This window comes from Hyperolius riggenbachi, chromosome 4 (genome assembly GCF_040937935.1).
Source record: "Hyperolius riggenbachi isolate aHypRig1 chromosome 4, aHypRig1.pri, whole genome shotgun sequence".
NCBI classification, from domain to species: Eukaryota; Metazoa; Chordata; class Amphibia; order Anura; family Hyperoliidae; genus Hyperolius; species Hyperolius riggenbachi.
Genome location: NC_090649.1, coordinates 122,685,297 through 122,704,789, shown reverse-complemented (window position 1 = coordinate 122,704,789; position 19,493 = coordinate 122,685,297). Strand labels below are relative to the sequence as shown.

Below are 19,493 nucleotides of genomic sequence, written 5' to 3'. Positions count from 1 at the left end.
AAACTTCGACTTCAGAAACATGTATCGACAGTCAAGTTAGCACAAAGAGACTGACAATGGAAAAAAACTCACTCCTGTAGCGGCACACGCCCTGCACAGTCACAATGCTTCGCTGAAAGGCTGGCGTTTCACAGGTATACAGCAAATCAAACAGGGCATCAGGGGAGGAGATTTAGTCACCAAGCTCCTTAAAAGTGAGCTCAGATGGATTCACGATTTACGGACTTTGAGCCCGCATGGGCTTAACGAAGAGTTCACTTTTGGCTGTTTTTTACCACATTAGAGTTGTGTCTATCTGAGAGATGTTTCCGTGCCCTCCCTTTTTTACATTCTTCTGTATTCTACTTGTGCTGTTTGTTTAAATGGATGTTAGCATACTTGTGTGTATTTTGCTCTTTAATTAGTATCAGGCAATTTTCTTCTTGGATTATATGTACTCAATCAACATAAAAAAGAATTTTCATTGGGTTAATGACTATTGTGATAACCAGCTAATAAAAATACCTTCTGTTTTTGTTGCTTTTTGAGATAGAAACTCTTTGATCTTGATTGCATTGGACTTATCTGGAAGCTTATGGCATAAGAAGATGTTTTGTATAAGCAGGTATATTATGTAAGTATGGCTCAATTGTTGAGCATTTTTATTATTGACTTCATTTTTTATTAGTATTGTGTTGTTTGAGTGGTTTCACTCGTTTATATTGCACCAATAGTCTGTGTGATGGTTTGGCCTTGGTGAGTGGCCTCTTGTGATGATGCACTTAGCACATGGTGTGAGATGATATGGGTCCTAGTAAGTATGACCCTAACATCTATATTGACACTAGGTTCATCACTGTTTTATATGTCACGAGCACATGGAATGTCACCGGTACTAGCACTTTTGTGGGAGTGTTTTTTTTCCCCAATAGTAATGTTTTTTAGGTTCATGTAGTAAATATTTTTTTTTTTTTTTTTTTTTTTTTGTCATAGAATAAAAACTTCTTCACTTTTTTGCACTAAGCACTTTATTGGCATTGATGCACCTTCGTCTCTTGAAGTTTTTTGGGAGCGTCTATTCACTTGGATTAAGAATATGAAGATCGGTTTCACAACACTACTATTGAAGAAGAGAGAGATATTGCGATGATTTGATGATTATGTATCTATGTCCTCTTTTTCTCTTGTTGTTTTATTCTTGCTAGTCACGTTGTCACTTTAGATAGATTTTTTAAGAATTTTTCATCACGTAGAGACATCTAAGGATTTCCTGTTTAAGATGATTGCACCAATATTCATACACACATAATGTTAGAGAGTGAGATTTTTTAAGGTTCACATAATTATTTTAATATTCAATCATTCAGCAGAGATACATCGGTGTGCACATACATACATATATATATATATATTCTTTTTCTTATTTAGGGTTACCTGTTTATACAGCTTTTAATTATTGCTGCATTTTAGTCCGGTCTGTTTCACTTCAAGTGTTGCTCCAAGCTTAGTGTGTTTCTTATTTTATTAACTTTGTCCACTAGGTGGCAGCAAATTCTCTGTACAGGATTATTTGTGGTTTGTTTTATGATTATTTGTAATATGTATATTAACTAAGTAAATATTTGCAAAGTTGTTACTTAGAACTTTCTAATTTGAATTCCCAAGTGTGATATCATAATATCTAATTGTTATTGTCAGTATATGTTATTTCTTCTATTAGCTGACAACTACCGCCTTCTTCTCTATTCTTACGGCGCCGCTTATTGTTACTATATTTACGGGATGGGGTGGGCCGCTCTGTCAGAGCGGCCTGCGTCATCGCGTTCATGCGTGGCCACACATGACGTAATTCCGCCTTGCGCACCCGGCGTTCGCCGCACAGTGATCATTCCCAATCTAGCTATATAATGGGGCACATTTTCATGGAGGGTTACCTCTTGAGAAAGCGGTTTTCCGCGATACGCGTGGAGGGATAGAGCATAGGGGGCCACGCTACTTTTCATCTCCTCAACGGCAGGTAATTTGTTCATGTCATTTCTTTTATCTTCTTTCACTTGTCTCATGGCGGTGTCAGTATCTATTTTTTAGCCTCTTTCTCTTAGAGATGGATTGTTTAATTTTGGAGGTCCTCAAGTATTATAACTACTAGAACTCTGGGATTGCAGGCTTTGACTTACATGATCTATTAACATTATATTTATTTACAGCAATATAGCTGACAGCCATTTTGATGTACAGTGTGTTTACAGAGCATTATATTGCATATATATTTTTCCATTACTCTGTCGTTTTGTGATTGATGTTGTGGTACAGACCTCCTAACTGAGGGGTCTGATTTTGTATTTACTCCCCTTTTGCCACGCCATATTGGTTTTAGTGTTTTTATGTTTTTTGTAGATGGCTTCAATAAAAGTTATATTTGTATCATAGGCATTGGTTGTCTCATATATTCATGTTATCTTCATCAGAAGTTCCTTGTTGTATGTATTTTAATATACGCACGTCCGTCAGTTGATTATTAATGAAATTCTCATTATTAATTCAGTTGGGCATACTCTTACTCTTGTACTATATTGCTGCATGGTATAAGGAAGCTAATGGCATTTTTCAGATGAGATTTTTGTCTCTCATACGATTTACTGTTCAGTGGACTACAATGAATTTGGAGTCCTACACTAAGCTCCATCACCATTTATAAAAGCTATATACTGTATGAGGCTTTGATGGCCGCCTCTTAACATTCTGGTCCCCTAGCCATCATGCTGATTCTGCTTTGAAGGGCACTTTCACACTGTCACCATTGCTAAACAGTGTCACCACATAAGGATACCTTCAATCCGCTGCAGGCAGAATCTCCATATTAAATGGCACCAATTCACATCAGCTTGGTGCCTTGTAGTATGCAGGAAGTCCATCCTTCCAGCAGCTTTTTTTTTTTTTTTTTTTTTTTTTTTTTTGGACAACTAATCGTTTTTATCAAATTGCTGTAAAATTGGATCATTTTATTGTATGGTGTATGGCCACTTTAAGACTTTGAATTTCTGACTTAGAAAAAGCAGAAGTTCAGTGATGGCATCATCTTACTTTTAGCAAATAGTCATTTTGGGCCAACCAGAAGGCCCTCACTACCACTACAGTCTACTGAAGAGCTGTTGTACACTGGGTTCCCTTCAGATTACTATCTAATGTAATTTGATCAGTTCCGATTCAGTTTGACTTTGTCATTTACCAAACTGATGCCAACGAGAACATAAAGTCTAAGAAAACTGAAGTCAGTGTATACTATAGACCTTTCAGCTGGCATGTGTCCTATCAGTATCAAGATAAGTGCAAGGTAATTTCACTGGCTGTGGTCAGAAATGTATATGATTTAATGGTTTTGGAGCATCGGCTTTAGAGAAGTAAATGTTGTTAAAATACTTGTTCATTGTGTAGATGTTCTTACTGTCCGGATAACCAAAAGTTACATTTTTTTGTATAATAGTTGTCACTTGAGTAACATTGTGTTTGCTTCCCTTTGTAGTACCTGCTTCCACCAACCCATTTGTGTCTGCCTCTGTGGCACCAACTGTGAATCCTTTCCAGACAAATGGAAGAGCAGTGCCAGGTATGAAACATTCCGAGTATAAATACAGTGGGAAGGGATCTGCTCATCAATTCATTACTAAATGACACTCTGCACTTGAGTAGATGAGAAAACAGGCTGCATGATGAGAAAAGGAAGGGCAGCTTCTTGCAGCTTTAAAAGACAACTGTAGTGAGAAGAAAATGGAGGCTGCCTCCAATACCAGTTGCCTGGCAGCCCTGCTGATCTATTTGGCTGCAATAATGGCTGAATAACACCAGACACAAGCATGCAGCTAATATTGTCAGAATGCTTGTTCAGGGTCTACAGGTAAAAGTATTAGAGGCTTTATCAGTAGGATAGCCAGGCAACTGGTATTGCTTAAAAGGAAATAAATATGGAAGCCTCCACATACCTCTTGTTACAGTTGTCCTTTAACCATATCAGTTGACTGGTTTCCGATGGGTTCTTCCTATTCCCTTTTAAATGTGAAAATATTTAACTTGGAGCCATTCACAGCAGAAACACGCACTACTGTTTTTACATTCAATTGCAACGTGTGCTGGATCAAAATGCCTCAATCAGAGCAGACAGTTAAGTGTCCGCTGATTTTCAAGTCCAGTGCGGATGTGTTTCCGCCATAGGCCATTATGGGAAATGCTTCTGCTTTCTTGCAAAATTGTGCAGGTCGGGACGTTTTGTTGTGTTAACGCAACATACTCAGCTGATCCGTTAAAAAATAGCAAGTGGAAGCACAAGCTATTCTAAGCATTTGGATTCTTTGACAAGCCCATTCCCACTTTACTAAAAATGTACCAAACGAGTATTTTTGGTGCAAGTGAGAATCGAGCCTTATTCAGCTGAGTGGGGAAAAGCCATTCTTAATAGCTACTTATGGATTACCCTTATCAGTAACTTTCAACAGCATTGTAAGTGTGAGATTAACAGAGATAACTTTGCTTTAGATTTTACATCATCCACATTATACTATACAGGAAATGTAGCAGGCTTCATGAACGATAATGCCATGGAGGAAATCTGCCTTCATTTTTTAGAATCTGTTTCCTCATGTTTTCCATTCTAAAATGCCTAGAAAATAGGGTGCAGGGGATTGCCGCTAGTAGAATATCGGTAAAATATTGGTAATCTTTACCAACATTTTATTATATCTTACTCTAACCCTACTTTCACACAGAACCCTCCTTCTACCTATGCCTAACCCAAAGACCTCCCTCCCACCAATGCCTAACCCAAAGACCTCTCTCTACCCACGCCTAACCCAAAGACCTCCCTCTACCGATGCCTAACCCAAAGACCTCCCTCTACCGATGCCTAACCCAAAGACCTCCCTTTACCCATGCCTAACCCAAAGACCTCCCTCTACCCATGCCTAACCCAAAGACCTCCCTCTACCCATGCCTAACCCAAAGACCTCCCTCTACCCATGCCTAACCCAAAGACCTCCCTCTACCCATGCCTAACCCAAAGACCTCCCTCTACCCATGCCTAACCCAAAGACCTCCCTCTACCCATGCCTAACCCAAAGACCTCCCTCTACCCATGCCTAACCCAAAGACCTCCCTCTACCCATGCCTAACCCAAAGACCTCCCTCTACCCATGCCTAACCCAAAGACCTCCCTCTACCCATGCCTAACCCAAAGACCTCCCTCTACCCATGCCTAACCCAAAGACCTCCCTCTACCCATGCCTAACCCAAAGACCTCCCTCTACCCATGCCTAACCCAAAGACCTCCCTCTACCCATGCCTAACCCAAAGACCTCCCTCTACCCATGCCTAACCCAAAGACCTCCCTCTACCCATGCCTAACCCAAAGACCTCCCTCTACCCATGCCTAACACTTAACACCCTAACCTTAACCTACCCAAACGCCCCCACCCGCCGTTAAGCTGCTATTTCAGCAAATAAAGTAAATTTGGGCACTTGGAGGCACTGCCGCTAAGTCGGAACTTGTGCATCCGGAAGTGCTACCACAAAGCGGGGATTTTGCAACAAATTCCGACTTAGCGGCAGTGCCTCCAAGTGCCCAAATTTACTTTCTTTGCTGCAAATAGCAGCTTAGCGGCGGCTTTGAGTCCTATAGGAGAAAAGTGCTATAGAAATGTTGTTGTATTGTATTATTAGACAAAGAAAGTAAATCTGGCCGCCAGATAATATCACAGGCGCCGAGGCATTCCAATATGCAAATTGGGGAATTGCATAGTGGGCGTGGTTCGCAATTTGCATATCTTTTCTGCAAAACTTGTTTTTTTAAAATGGCAGTAAACTTTTACTACTGCAAGTGCTCATGTGCCCTTTTTTCCGGTTTTGTCTCTTAACCCCTTTATGATCCTGGATTTTAGATCTCCTACCCTAACTGAGGGTGTGTCTTTCTGTGAAAGAAAATATTTTTAAACCTATTTCTTCTGAAAAGTTCCTCCAGTTTTCTTTTATTGAATCAAGCTCTAGGTATACATGGAATATTCCCTAAAGATTTCATGCTGAAATCGATAGGGAAATGGCCTGTGGTGTATGGACAGCCAACAGATCTCTTTCTGAACAGATTCGTTTAGAGCGAGATGTATGTATCTAGCGATGTATGGAGCACCTTAAGTCTAATATTGCAATTACGAGACATTCTTGTGACTAAGTGTACCTGTGAGGGAAAAACCATGAAAACATACTTACCCAGGACAATGTCACACTGAGGAAATGTAGGTTTTACAAGTTTATTCATTGCTGGTGTGGGTTGATACACTTTTGTAGTAGTAACTGAGACAGCAGGTAATTACTACTTATTTAGCAGCCTATACATTACATTTGAACATTGCGAAAGTGTTGCAGTAATTGCTGGGACATGTGGAGGAATCTTGCCACGTGGGTGACAATGTCTTGGTGATGGTGCACTTCACATTTATTTCAGGAGAAATCAAATGTATGATTCCATGGACTGTAAATTGAATCATTATGAAGTGGAACAGCAGGCAAAACAGCTACATGATAGGTTCAGTGCACTTGTATTCCCCTCCACACTTCTTGGCCAGATAGCCATTAGTGTTTCTTATTGCAGCTGTTCAGCTCGGTACTTTAAAGGACACCTGAAATGAGATGGACATGGAGGCTGCCATTTTACTTTTTGTTTAAACAATGCAGATTGCCTGGCTGTCCCGCTGATCCTCTGCCTCTAATATTTTTAGCTATAGACTCTGAGCAAGCATATGCAGATTAGCTAGTCTGACTGCTTTGCCACTAGCTTGTTTCAAGAGTGTGATTTAGACACTACTGATACGTGAAAGAACAGCAGTATGCCAGACAACTGATATTGTTTGAAGGAAACCTGAGAAGTGAATGATGCTGTATCTATACTTACCTGAGGCTTCCTCCAGTCCCATGAGTACCACGGGCTCCCTACCTGGGAAGTCCATTTTCCCGTGGTCACCTCCGGTATCTTCTTCCATTGGCAACTTCTGTGCATGCACAGCCCGGCCGAGCCCCCGTCACGCTCCTATGTGGCTGCGCATGTGCAGAACATCACCAATAGCCTCAACTGAAGGAGATACCGGTGGAGACAGCAGGACAATCGAGTGGCCAGGGAGGACGGCGAGGGAGCCCACGATCCTCATGGCGCTGGCAGAATCCCCAGGTGAGTATACATTTTAAAAAAAAAATCTAAAAATACAAAATTGCACTATAAATATTGTGCTTTCTGTCTTTGCCTGGTGTTCTGCTTAAATCTAATTCACATTCCCAAACAGGAGTCCGTGATGGGCACGCGACAGAGATGGAGTTTCCAGCCGCTCCATTTCACCCATACCATCAGACCAGACTACCGACAGCCGCAGCTGCAATGGATGTCTGTGAGTAGTCTGTCCCCGTCTTTGTCACCTGTGTGCCCATTATGTGACTGGCTTGTGACAACACGCGCTTTGAAGAATCTTTTGCCTGCGCATAGCGAGCAGATAATGTGATTTCTGATTACTAAACGTGATTAGAAGCAGTACATCGTATACAATGCATGCCTTTCTTCTTCAGGCTTCTATAAAAATCGGTCCACATATACGCTATGCTGATTGTTGCTGTGCAGTGCTGACATCATACCTGTAATGTAGGCAGGGATATCTGAAGTAAAGTTTCTATTTCTAAAGTAAACCTGTGTTAATTATATGCCAGCCAAGGGAAAAGCTGTAATCAGTAGTGGAGTGGAGTGGAGTGAGCTTGGTATTGGCGAGACAGGCAAAAAGAGTGCCGCCTATAGTCTGTAATGTGATTTACAGCTATAGCGGCGCTCAGAGGGTCATTTGGGCACCGGCAAAAGACTGTGCCCAAATTACTAAAAAAAACATTGCAATCCAGTGGCGGCCTGGAGGGTAGGCCTGAAAGATAAATCAAATTTAAACCGAAATCGTGATCACCAAGATCACAATTTCGGAATAGTCAAAGCGACAATTATCACAATCACATCATTTCCACATGGTGAAGTTTGAAGAAGTGGCTTCAAAATTCCCCAAAGTCCCGGCACGTGCGGCCCATAGCGTTGGACATACCTTCCGCATGGGTGCAATGCTGTCCATCCTCTAGCACCGCCTGCCGACTCTTGTGCTTGGCAAAACTCCGGGTTCCTCTATGTCACGACAGACAGGAAGTATTCCGTGCATTAGAGCCTGCAGGAGGCGAAGTGGATAGATGGGCATTGCTGGACTCATGCTTGAGGGCCAGTTTCCACTTGTGCGGCGCGATTTCGACGGGAAAATGGCGGCAACGAATCCGCATGCGATTGTGGTTTCATTGCAGTTTCTATGCAGATATTTATGCGAAGTCGCTCGCGGTTTTCACGACGCAATTTTAACCATGTCAATGCCGGCATGCATTGACATGGGTTTTTAAACGAAAACGCAAGCGTAAACGGCGGGAAAACCGCAAGACTAAAATGCTTGCGGTTTTCCCTATTTAGTTACATTACCGACGAATCGCATGCGGGTGTGCGGCGTGCGAATTCTGATGGATCTGCCGTGCAGATTTTTTTCTGCATGACAAACCGCACAGAATCACGCAGACGTGGAAACAGGCCCATCCACTTCTATTGCTTGTGCGAATCTGCATGCATAAAACGCTTGCAGATTTGCTGTAGTGAAAACGGGCCCTGAAGCTATGTCCAGAACTGATGCAGCTTGGGGGACAGAGGAGGCACAGAGACAGAGCGGGCACAGAGACACAGGAGACACAGAGGTGGCATAGAGAGAGACACAAAGAAACAGAGCGGGAACAGAGACACAAAGGGGGCAAGAGAGAGACCCAGTGGAGGCAAAGGGGGCACAAAGAGAGATGGGGACAGAGGGGGAATTAACAGGCAAAGAAGGGGAACAAAGCTTGATTTGAAGGAAATCGTGAATCGAATCGAAATCGCAATTTCGGACAAATCGCTCAATTCAATTTTTTCCTAAAATCGCTCAGGTAAGTTTTGCATGTAGTGTGCTTGCGATCTTAGGAAGCCAGAATGCCATGAAGGTTGGAGAGATGGTGGGAGAGGCTACATTACCTAATGGAGTAATAGAAGGGATGGGGGGAAAAAAACAATTAGGCGGGAGAATAGACCGCATAATTAAGGAGCCCCCTTCCCCACCTGAAAGCACCTGGAAACTGAAGTGCCGATGCAATGCACGCCACTCCTGTTTCAGTTCGATTTTCGACGATGCGATTGAAATTTCATTCATTGCAATGCGTTTGGATATTTTTGTCGGCATCCGTACGTTGTGAGTCTGTGGTGGAGCACATTGCACAGATGGGACCTTCAGACAGTGCACTCTATGCACTCTATACTAATGTCCTCACACGTCGCATTGCGGTCCATAAAACGCAGCGGAAATCATGTTATGTGGGTAAGGGGCCTTAATAATGACTCCACATTTTCTCATATCCATTTTAAGTAATCTGCCTAATAGTGCCCATACACGGTACAATAAAAACGTTCGATTTTCCCGTTTATTCGGCCAAAACTATCGAATCAAATGAAAGTTTAAAAGAATCCTTTTTTTCCAATCAAGAAAAATTTACGATTATCCGGTTTTCTTTGTCAATAAAAATCCGATCGGGCATGTTGGAAAAATCTTTAATTGATCTAACGGAATAATCAAACAAAACGGTTTACTAAAAAAAAAATCATAAAGCTGGCCACTAATGATGCAATCTTTTTCATCCAATCTTACCATTTCTATGTAATATAAGGTAACTGCCTAAATTATAAATTCAATATATTCACTCGATTTACCCTTATACTTCATAGATTTGGTAAAATTGGGTGAAAAAAAATTGTATAATTAGTGGCCACCATAAAACATGTTCCACTGCCATTTTAGGCAGTTAAAGTGACTCTCTTTACTAAGCACTGTCTTTGTACATATAGAAGCTACATCTCCAATGTCCAAGAACATCATTCATGATGACCTTGGGCAAATATTTATGAAACCAGAGGGACCTATGACATTTTATGATCGGCCGTGCCAGTTCAGCAGTGGCTTAAAGGATACATCCAAGGTAAAACAAAAATCAAAATCCACCTACTTGGGGCTTCGTCCAGCCCCTGGCAGCCGTCCTGTGCCCTCGCCGCAGCTCCGCTCACTGCCGGTGTCCTCGCCTTATGTCGGCCACACCACATGACCCGCGCCGTGGAGCGCACATGAAGCCGACCTGGCGAGGTTGGCTTCTTCAGCGTAGGACACTGGCAGTGAGCGGAGCTGCGGCGAGGGCACAGGACGGCTGCCAGTTGCTGGAGGAAGCCCCAGGTAAGTGGATTTTGATTTTTGTTTTACCTTGGACCTCTCCTTTTAGCCGTACATAAATAATTGTTGTTTGGTGCGTTCCGCTCCTCACCCTTCCCTCTGCATAAAACAGACAAGCAAAGTGTCTGTACAGCTGCTGTTCCTAAAACTATCACCAGGAAAGATCACAGACTATATGTCTCTATGCATCATAGTTGGCATTATATAAATATAAGTATAGGGTCGCTTTTAAAGAGTGTCTGTTGCTTCTTCCTCATTTCTGTTCACCAATCAGTGTTGTGTACTAAGGCAAAGCAACCGCTCTTCCTGTCCTTCCCAGAGTCTGAAACCCTGTGCTCTCTATACAAGTGTGCTGACTCTCAATGAATGTTGGTAAGGAGATTGCTGCTCCTAATTAAGAATTCTTATGGTAAAATAGACAGAGCCTATAATGACAGGCTTTGTCTGCATGAGGATGGATGGGGGGTTGAGGCGGTTAAATACTTTACCTGTCCTAAAGTCTTAAGGCAGAGAGAGCCACTCTGCCTCCCTTCTCGGCAGTGCGGTGGCAGCCATGTTTTCGAAGGGTACCAAAGGTCTTCAGAAACTTCTGCTTGTGCATCCACAAGCTTGGTAGCTGCATCCTGAATGGTGGCTGGGGGCGGGCCAATCCTGGGGGGAGGTGGAGCGAAAACCTGCCTGGATGGATGCTGTCAGGACATGTGAGTATTTTCCTCTGTGCCCCACCCCCACCATCCTCAGTTATACAGACAGACCCTGTCATTACAGGCTCTTTTTACTACACTTTATGTACTCTTTAAAGGGAATGTCCAAGCAAAATAAAAAAATTTGTTTCACTTACCTGGGGCTTCTACCAGCCCCATGCAGCCACCCTGTGCCCTCGCTGTCACTCACTGTTGCTCCACTCCCCCGCTGGCAGCTTGCCGACCTCGGAGGTTGGCGGGCCGCATTGCGTACATTTTTACGCATCCCCGCTAGTGCAGGAACATTAACACATACATTTTTACGCGTTAGTAATTCAACGCGTAAAAATTTACGCATTGAACCAGTAACTCGTAAAAATGTATGTGTTAATGTTCCTGCACTAGCGGGAATGCGAAAAAATGTACGCAATGCGGCCCACCGACCTCTGAGGTCGGCAAGCTGCCAGCGGGGGAGTTGAGCAGCAGTGAGTGACTACAAGGGCACAGGGTGGCTGCATGGGGCTGGTAGAAGCCCCAGGTAAGTGAAACTCATTTTTTTTTTATTTTGCTTGAACCTTCCCTTTAAACAAAAGGAAGAAAATGTTAACAAGGAGATGTTGAATTTGCAAAAAAAAAAAAGAATCGATAAATTATACACCTGCTGGACACAGTCCAACATTTTGATCCCCTTATGCTGGAGCGTGTGTAATAGGGGGGGCGCAAAGCTGATGCCGGTTCATCTCATCGCATTAGTGTGAGGAGGTAGAGATCATCACCACTTAACCAGCAATCACCCGTGTCCCCCCTCACAGCACATGTAAATGTGATGGCTAGTGAGAGGAGACTGCACCATTAACTCATTATGGGTGCAGGATGGGTTTTCCTGTCATTTGCCTCTTTTGTCCTGAGTTGCAATCTGAAAAGCTAATGATCTACTCAGCTATTGTAGAATATTTATTATTGTAGAAGTCTGCTCTTAATGCGGACATAAAAAATGTTATTGCCCATGTAGATAAGTGAGAACTTTTCACAAAAAAAATTCTCGATATGTAAGCTGTGGATAACAAGAGCATTAAACCGTTCAAGCAGTGGCAGCATTTAATGTGCAGTACCATATCCACCTCCTTCATAGCATGTAATGCACTGCAAACTGCAGGTCCGTTAGTGAGAGCTTAATGCACACCTGAATTTAAAAAAACGCTAGGTACCTCAGGATGGTGTTCATCAATGACTGTGCGCTGTTGCTGGATGCCATTACATACCAAGCCCAAGACTTCTTGGGAGTTGCCTTAATACAGAGAACTAAATGTTGTACAAAAGAGAGGAAATAAAGTGCTAGCCCTCTTTTAAACAGTTATTGCTGTGTAGTGAAAACTTATTAATTACATGTGATGTTTCAGTTTTCTTTCCAAGGACTCTACCAGTGTTCACCTACACAAACCAGAATCTGAATGCAGGTGATAGTTGCATGGGCTTAGCTAGATCTTGTTGCAGATCTATTCTCTTACTGTGTGGATCTGTGTGAATCTATTTCTGGTCTGGTTGTCAGCATGCCGCTGCTCTGTAAAGTGTTTAGAGCTGAATTTTAGGAAATCAACATGTATATTGTGTACAGCCCCCACCCCATCAATACACTACTGTAATAATATATCAAAAGCTGGGCTTTTACCATACCTTTTAGATTTTGACCATTCCAAAAGCATGGTCATTGTTTACAGTGTGTGGGACTTGCAGAGTGCCATGGCCTCCCTTGCAGTACTGAAAGAGAACAGGAATAGTAGCATGACCATGCTTTGGGTCAGGGCTGTGGAGTTGGTGTTGGAGCAATTTTTGGGTACCTGAAGTCAGAGTCATGGGATTTATAAACTGTGGAGTCGGAGTTAGTTGATTTTTCTACCCACTCCATAGCCATGCAAAGGCTGTGGAGTAGGAGTCGGAGTCAAAGCAATTTTGGGTATCTGGAGAGAGAGGTTTTTCCCACAATCCTTCAGGGCAAGGTGAGACGCAGCTCCACCCAACGCAGGAACAAGCAGCACTTCCCCTATAAAACAATCACATGGTTAGTCCACCCTCAGTGCTGTTTGTTCCTGCGTCCAGGCAGGTCAGCATCTCCCCTGGGAGTTGGATCTGTGTGCTGGGCTGCAGGTTAAATTCCTTAAGGGTGGCTGAGACTGTGGAACCAAGGCAGTCTGGCCGTTTACCCCATGCTGGAATCTGTGCGGGTAACCTAACTTTCTTTTCCAGATGGTTGGGAAGCAAGTGTGGAAGGCGCGAGGTCTCCTGGTCTGTCGTTTGGCGGAGGTGGCGGGGATAAAAAGGTGAGCGGCAAGCTGAGAGCGGTACTGTGGCGGTGTTCATGCGACCTCGAGGTCGCATCCCCCTTCCGCTATGCGTAACTTCCGGCGGGTATGCTGGAGTACGCTCTTTATGACGATCGTCTCCATGATCCTTGCTCCCCGCCCACCGTAGACGTCATAGGCGGGTTGTATAAGGGAGAAGCGCGGGCTGTAATGGCGGCTGCAGAGGAGACGGCGTTTTGTGTTGCACATAAACATGTCAACAACAGACAAGACGGACAGCGCCTCAGCCGCCCAGAAGGTGAGATAGCTGGGTTAATCTCTTTCTGTGGCACCTCATGCTTTTTACTGTATGCAAGATACGAGGTTTGGATAAAAGCAGATGTTATAATGTTACTTTTTAAACAGCATGTTCTTTCTGTGCATAGAATATGTTTGTGTTTATATTGCAGGCAAAAACAGGAGAGTCTTCAGACAGACCTAAGCCTCCTACATACAAAAGATGCCCTGTTTGTAACATTAAGATCCCTTTGCCATATGCAAAAACTTTGTCAATTATGTATGGAAAAGGTGTTAGGCGAACAGCCTAGTTCCTCTATTCAGGACACTTTGCAGGCTTTCAGAGAAGAAATCAATGCATCTCTGGCCTCATTTAAATCCTCCCTGACAGAGGCTGGTACATCTACTGCAAAAGAGGTTTCTATACCTACTTTGCCAGAGAAAGACGGGCAGGATCAGATAGAGGGTCAGAATAGTTCAGAGGAATCTGATTCCAGGGAACTAGAGTCTGACATATCTTCAAGGTTTAAGTTCCGCATTGAAGATACTGAGACACTAATTGCAGCAATTAATGATACTTTAGAGTTAAATAAAGAGGTAGCTTCCACATTGTCACTACATGATCAATTGTACAAGGGTATGGAAGAGAAGGAAGGCCTAGTGTTTCCGGTGCACAAATCGATTACTCAATCAATTGTGAAAGAATGGAATGAACCCGAGAAAAGATTATTAGTGTCAAAAGCTGTTAAAAGGAGGTTTCCGTTTGCAGCTAATGATACGATTCTTTGGGATAAATGCCCAAAACTGGATACTCCCTTTTCTCAAGTAACTAAACAAGGAGATTTAGCGTTTGAGGATTTAGGGGATTTAACCACTTCGCATCCAGACCTTGTTTTCAACTTATTGACCAGAGCAGTTTTGACAGTTTAGCTATGTCTCTATTTAATCAGAAATAGCTTTATCCCTACTTATGACACAGAAATGAAATATATATTGTTTTTTTCAAGACAAACTAGGCTTTCATTGTATGCCATTTTTTCCCTCAAACAATTTTGTTTTCTATGAATTTTAATGGGAAAACAAAGAAAAAATAGAAAAAACATGTATTTCTCAGTTTTACCAATTCCAGTTTAAAAATAAAAAGTGCTACTGTAGATAAAAAACACAAATTTTATTTGGCTATTCTTACTGCTTATCACAAAACTTAGATCATGTTCCTGTCACATTTTATGGTGAAGATATTTGATTCTGAAATAATGCTACAGAGTGTATTTTTCACTATGAAATGAGAAAATACAAGTATTTTTAATAGTAAAAATCAATCTCATTAGCTCAGGAAACTTATATTCCCATTTACCAATTAGTCCTGCATCAGATAGTGCCAGAAATGTGCACAGGAGCAAGCCCAATCCTGCACAGCACTGCTTCTGCTGCAAGACGTATATCTACTGACCTGTGGCTTAGATGAAGTCCCAGAGGACGTATATCTACTGACCTGTGGACGAAGTGGTTAAAGGATCCAATCGATAAAAAAATCGATGCTTATTTAAAAAGATCTTGGGAAGCCAGTGCGGCTACATTTAGACCAGCGGTCACATCCACGTGTGTGTCCAGGACACTTGAACTGTGGATAAACCAGTTGAAAGCCAGTATCTTGGCGGGAGCTCCTATGGAACAGCTGTTGAATTCCATTACTATATTGACAAAGGCTGCTGCTTATTTGGCAGATGCCTCGGCGGAGATTGTTAGGTTCACGGCAAGGACAACAGCCTTGGTGAATGTAGGCCGCAGGGCTTTATGGTTAAAGACCTGGGACGGGAATCTAACATCAAAAAATAGGCTTTGTGGGGTTCCGTTTTCAGGTGATCTTTTGTTTGGACCAGAGCTGGATTCAGCGCTGGAAAGAACGGCTAACAAAAAGGTTTTTCCGAAAAAACAGAAGACAACTCCTAAAAAGAGGTTTTTTCGTAAACCAGGCAATGATCAGAAAGAATCCTTTAAGGATCAGAGAAGGGGCAGGAAATGGACGTTTGATAAATCAGGGAAAGGGGGTTTTAAGTCTAAAATTCCCGAGACACAGTCCAAGCCACAATGACTCGTTCTTGGCGGTAGGAGCGAGATTAAAGTTCTTTGCTCAAAAATGGTCTCTGATGTCAGAGAGTCCATTTATCAGACAACTGATAAGATTCGGTTATCGGATAGAATTTGCGACTCCTCCTCCGTCAAGATTTGTTATAACAAAAAATCCAAGAGACCCAGGTCTACTTCCAGAGATTCTAAAAATCCTAGAAAACATGTTAAGTCAGAAAGTGATTCGAAAGGTTCCAAAAGCGGAACAAAAAGAGGGGTTTTACTCAACAGTGTTTGTTGTAAAGAAACCATCGGGCAATTACAGACTGATTTTAAATTTGAAAAGTCTAAACCCGTTTATGAAAAAGAAAAAATTCAGAATGGAGTCAATTTTTTCAATAAGGGATCTTTTGTTTCCAGGAGCCTTTATGGCGTCTCTAGATCTCAGAGACGCATATTGGCATGTTCCAATTCACTTGCAATCTCAGAGGTTTCTAAGGTTTGCGGTAAAGGTAAACGGAGTTGTAACACATTACCAATTCGTTTGCCTCCCGTTTGGGATCACATCTGCCCCAAGAATCTTTACAAAGGTTCTGGGAGAGGCATTAATCCCGTTGAGACAAAGAGCAGTGCAAATCATCCCTTATCTGGACGACTTATTGATCTTGGGAAGTTCAGTTCAACAACTGAAGGATCATTTAGAAATCGTTTCAGATCATCTAAAATCTCTTGGATGGATTATAAATTCGGAAAAATCCATGTTGGTACCAAACCAGGAGACTTTGTTTTTAGGAATGATGGTAAATTCAATAAAACGATTTTTCTGCCTCCAGAAAAAGTAATGAATCTAGGATTGGCGGTCCAGTCCTTAATAAAGAATCCAGAAGTATCTCTACGAGAGATTTCTCGAGTATTGGGTATGATGTCATCAACAATTGTGGCAGTACCTTGGGCTCTGACACATATCAGACCTCTGCAGAAGTGTCTGTTGGAAAATTGGGACGGTCGTCCTCAAACATTAGATTTCAGGATTACAATTCCACAAATGGTTGTGTCATCTCTTCCTTGGTGGTTGGAGGAATCCAATCTGAGGAAGGGAAGGCTTTGGAAGGAACCTGTAGAGAAAGTCCTAACCACGGATGCAAGTGCGTGGGGATGGGGTGCTCATATGGGTCACAGAGCATTACAGGGAAGGTGGACCAAGTGGGAATCCCAAAAATCATCAAATTTGAGAGGATTAAGAGCAGTGAAACTAGCTCTAATTCAGATACAGGACGAGATTGCGCAGAGTCATGTATTGGTCCAATCGGACAACGTGACAGCTGTGGCGTTTATAAACAAGCAGGGAGGTACAAGATCCCAGTTATTACAGGAAGAGGCGGAACAGATTTTTTCATGGGCAGAAAAGAACATATTGTCATTGAAAGCAGTACACCTGTAAGGGAACTTTGAATGTGGAAGCAGACAAGCTGAGTCGGAACCAAGTGTTATCCTCAGAGTGGGCTCTCAACAAGGAGATCTTTGCTCAAATAATAGGGAAGTGGGGGCTTCCGGATGTGGACCTGCTAGCCACAGAAGAAAATACTCAGGTTCAGAAGTTCTTTTCTCTGAATCCATGGATCACTGTCTAGCAGTAAATGCCTTCAATCAGAGCTGGGATTTCCCGCTTCTATATGCATTTCCTCCACTGAAGCTGATACCAGCGGTACTCAGCAAATGGAGATCTTGTTGAAACCGGCTACTAGTGATTGCTCCTTTTTGGCCAAGGAGGAGTTGGATCGCAACATTGAAATCCTTGGCAGTGGAAGATCCGTGGATACTTCCGAGCAGACCGGATTTATTGTGTCAGGGCCAGCTTTGGCATCCGAATCCGGATCATTTGAAACTAGCAGTATGGATCCTGAATTGAAGTTGCTGAGAGGTTTGGGAGTATCAGACAAGGTAGCGTCTACTTTGATCAGTAGTCACAAGGAGGTGACCAGAAAAATATATCTTAAGTATTGGAGAACATTCCATTCTTGGCTGAAAGGTTCAAGATTTAAAAGTTTGTCGGTCCCTGCTGTCTTGGAGTTCCTTCAAGACGGATGGGATAAGAGTATTTCTCTCAGTACATTGAAAGTACAGATTGCAGCGCTATCTGCTTTTTCAGGTTGGCCGTTATCTTCATCTCCATTAATTATAAGATTTTTCAAGGCCTTGTCTAGGAAGTCTCCAATTTTTAAACCTTATGTATCCCCATGGGATTTATCTACAGTACTTAAGGGGTTATGTAAGGAACCCTTTGAACCCTTAGGGGATTGTTCTCTTAAATTGCTCACATTGAAAACAGTGTTTTTAGTGGCAATTACGTCGGCTAGAAGAATTAGTGAAATTCAATCTTTGTCGGTGAAAAGTCCATATTTTCAGGATTTTCAAGATAGAATAGTATTACAAACAGATCCTAAGTTCTGTCCAAAGGTTATGACGAAATTTCATAGATCTCAAGAAATTTTGCTTCCTACGTTCTGTGTTAATCCGGGTTGTGAAAAAGAAAAGATTTTTCACACCTTGGATGTTAGGAGGTGTGTTTTGGAGTATTTAAAAAAGACGTCAGAGATTAGGAAGTCTGATTCCTTATTTATTTTATTTTCTGGTAAGACAGCAGGTCAGAGAGCTTCAAAGTCTTCTATTGCTAATTGGATAAAGTTAGCTGTTAGCGAAGCATATAAGGCAATGCAGTTAGATGCGCCAGCCTCATTTAAGGCCCATTCAACCAGAGCAGTGGTATCATCATGGGCAAATAATGCAGGGGCCTCGCCAGAGCAAATCTGCAAAGCGGCAACGTGGTCAAGTTTCTCAACTTTTATTCGCCATTACCGAATTGATGCAATGTCGGGCCATGACCAAGCGTTTGGAAGAAAGATTCTCCAAGCGGTGGTCCCACCCAAGGTTGTATTACTTGTTAATCGTCTCACCTTGCCCTGAAGGATTGTGGGAAAAAATCAGTTAGTACCTGCTAACGCTGTTTTGAACAATCCTTCAGGGCAACGATCCCACCCGGGTGTTATTGTCTATGTCAGATAGTGGCACGTATGTGGGTTAGTGGAGGTTCACCTGTCTGGTACTTGGTATAAAAAGCACTGAGGGTGGACTAACCATGTGATTGTTTTATAGGGGAAGTGCTGCTTGTTCCTGCGTTGGGTGGAGCTGCGTCTCATCTTGCCCTGAAGGATTGTTCAAAACAGCGTTAGCAGGTACTAACTCTGATTTTCATAAACTGAGGAGTTGCTGTCCACAGCCCTGCTTTGGGTACAGAAATTAGGTTATTTAAAAGCTTTACTTTTGAATGCCAATGTAAGAGCCTTTTCCACTAACTGCATTGCCATGCGAAAAGCGTATCTCACAAGTTTTTGCGGTGTTTCAGAAATCACAGGGGTACTGTGATTATCACTCTAATCAAGTTGCCCCTTTTCCACAGCAGCAATCGGGTGCAATGTTATTTTTACCCAAGTGCAATCATAGTGCCTGCTGCAGTTTTCCTGCGATAACGCTTAGATAGTGGTCCATGGAAGCGCACAAAAAATCTCATATAAAGCGTGGTACTATGCCTTTATTCTGTGATTGTCACATATGGCATGTAGCCTGGCCACCTTATCTCCTGGAAAAAATCACAATCATGCCATACATAACAATTATATTAAACAATTGCTACATGAAGCATGGGAAATTGCTTTTTTAAAAAGCTGCAAATCGTGATCAGAAGTGCAGCACTTATTAGTTTGCGAATTGCAGTGAAAAAGGGCTCTAAGTGCTGAATTGCAGGGCTGGGATGCTGAATATAATATGTATGCTGAATTTGTGGAATT

At 42.5% G+C, this 19,493-nt stretch overlaps 1 protein-coding gene across 9 annotated transcripts in view; it reads left to right on the top strand.

The window, feature by feature from the left end:
• Positions 1 to 19,493, top strand: part of AGFG1 (ArfGAP with FG repeats 1) — a 169,444-nt gene that overhangs the window by 143,912 nt on the left and 6,039 nt on the right. For 6 of the 9 annotated variants that reach the window (XM_068280518.1, XM_068280517.1, XM_068280516.1 and 3 more), the window contains 2 exons: positions 3,503 to 3,586; positions 7,299 to 7,400. In XM_068280518.1, the coding sequence (XP_068136619.1) occupies positions 3,503 to 3,586; positions 7,299 to 7,400 (186 nt within the window). The remainder of the gene's footprint in view (positions 1 to 3,502; positions 3,587 to 7,298; positions 7,401 to 19,493) is intronic. The other 3 variants (XM_068280522.1, XM_068280525.1, XM_068280521.1) reach the window with 1 other exon arrangement.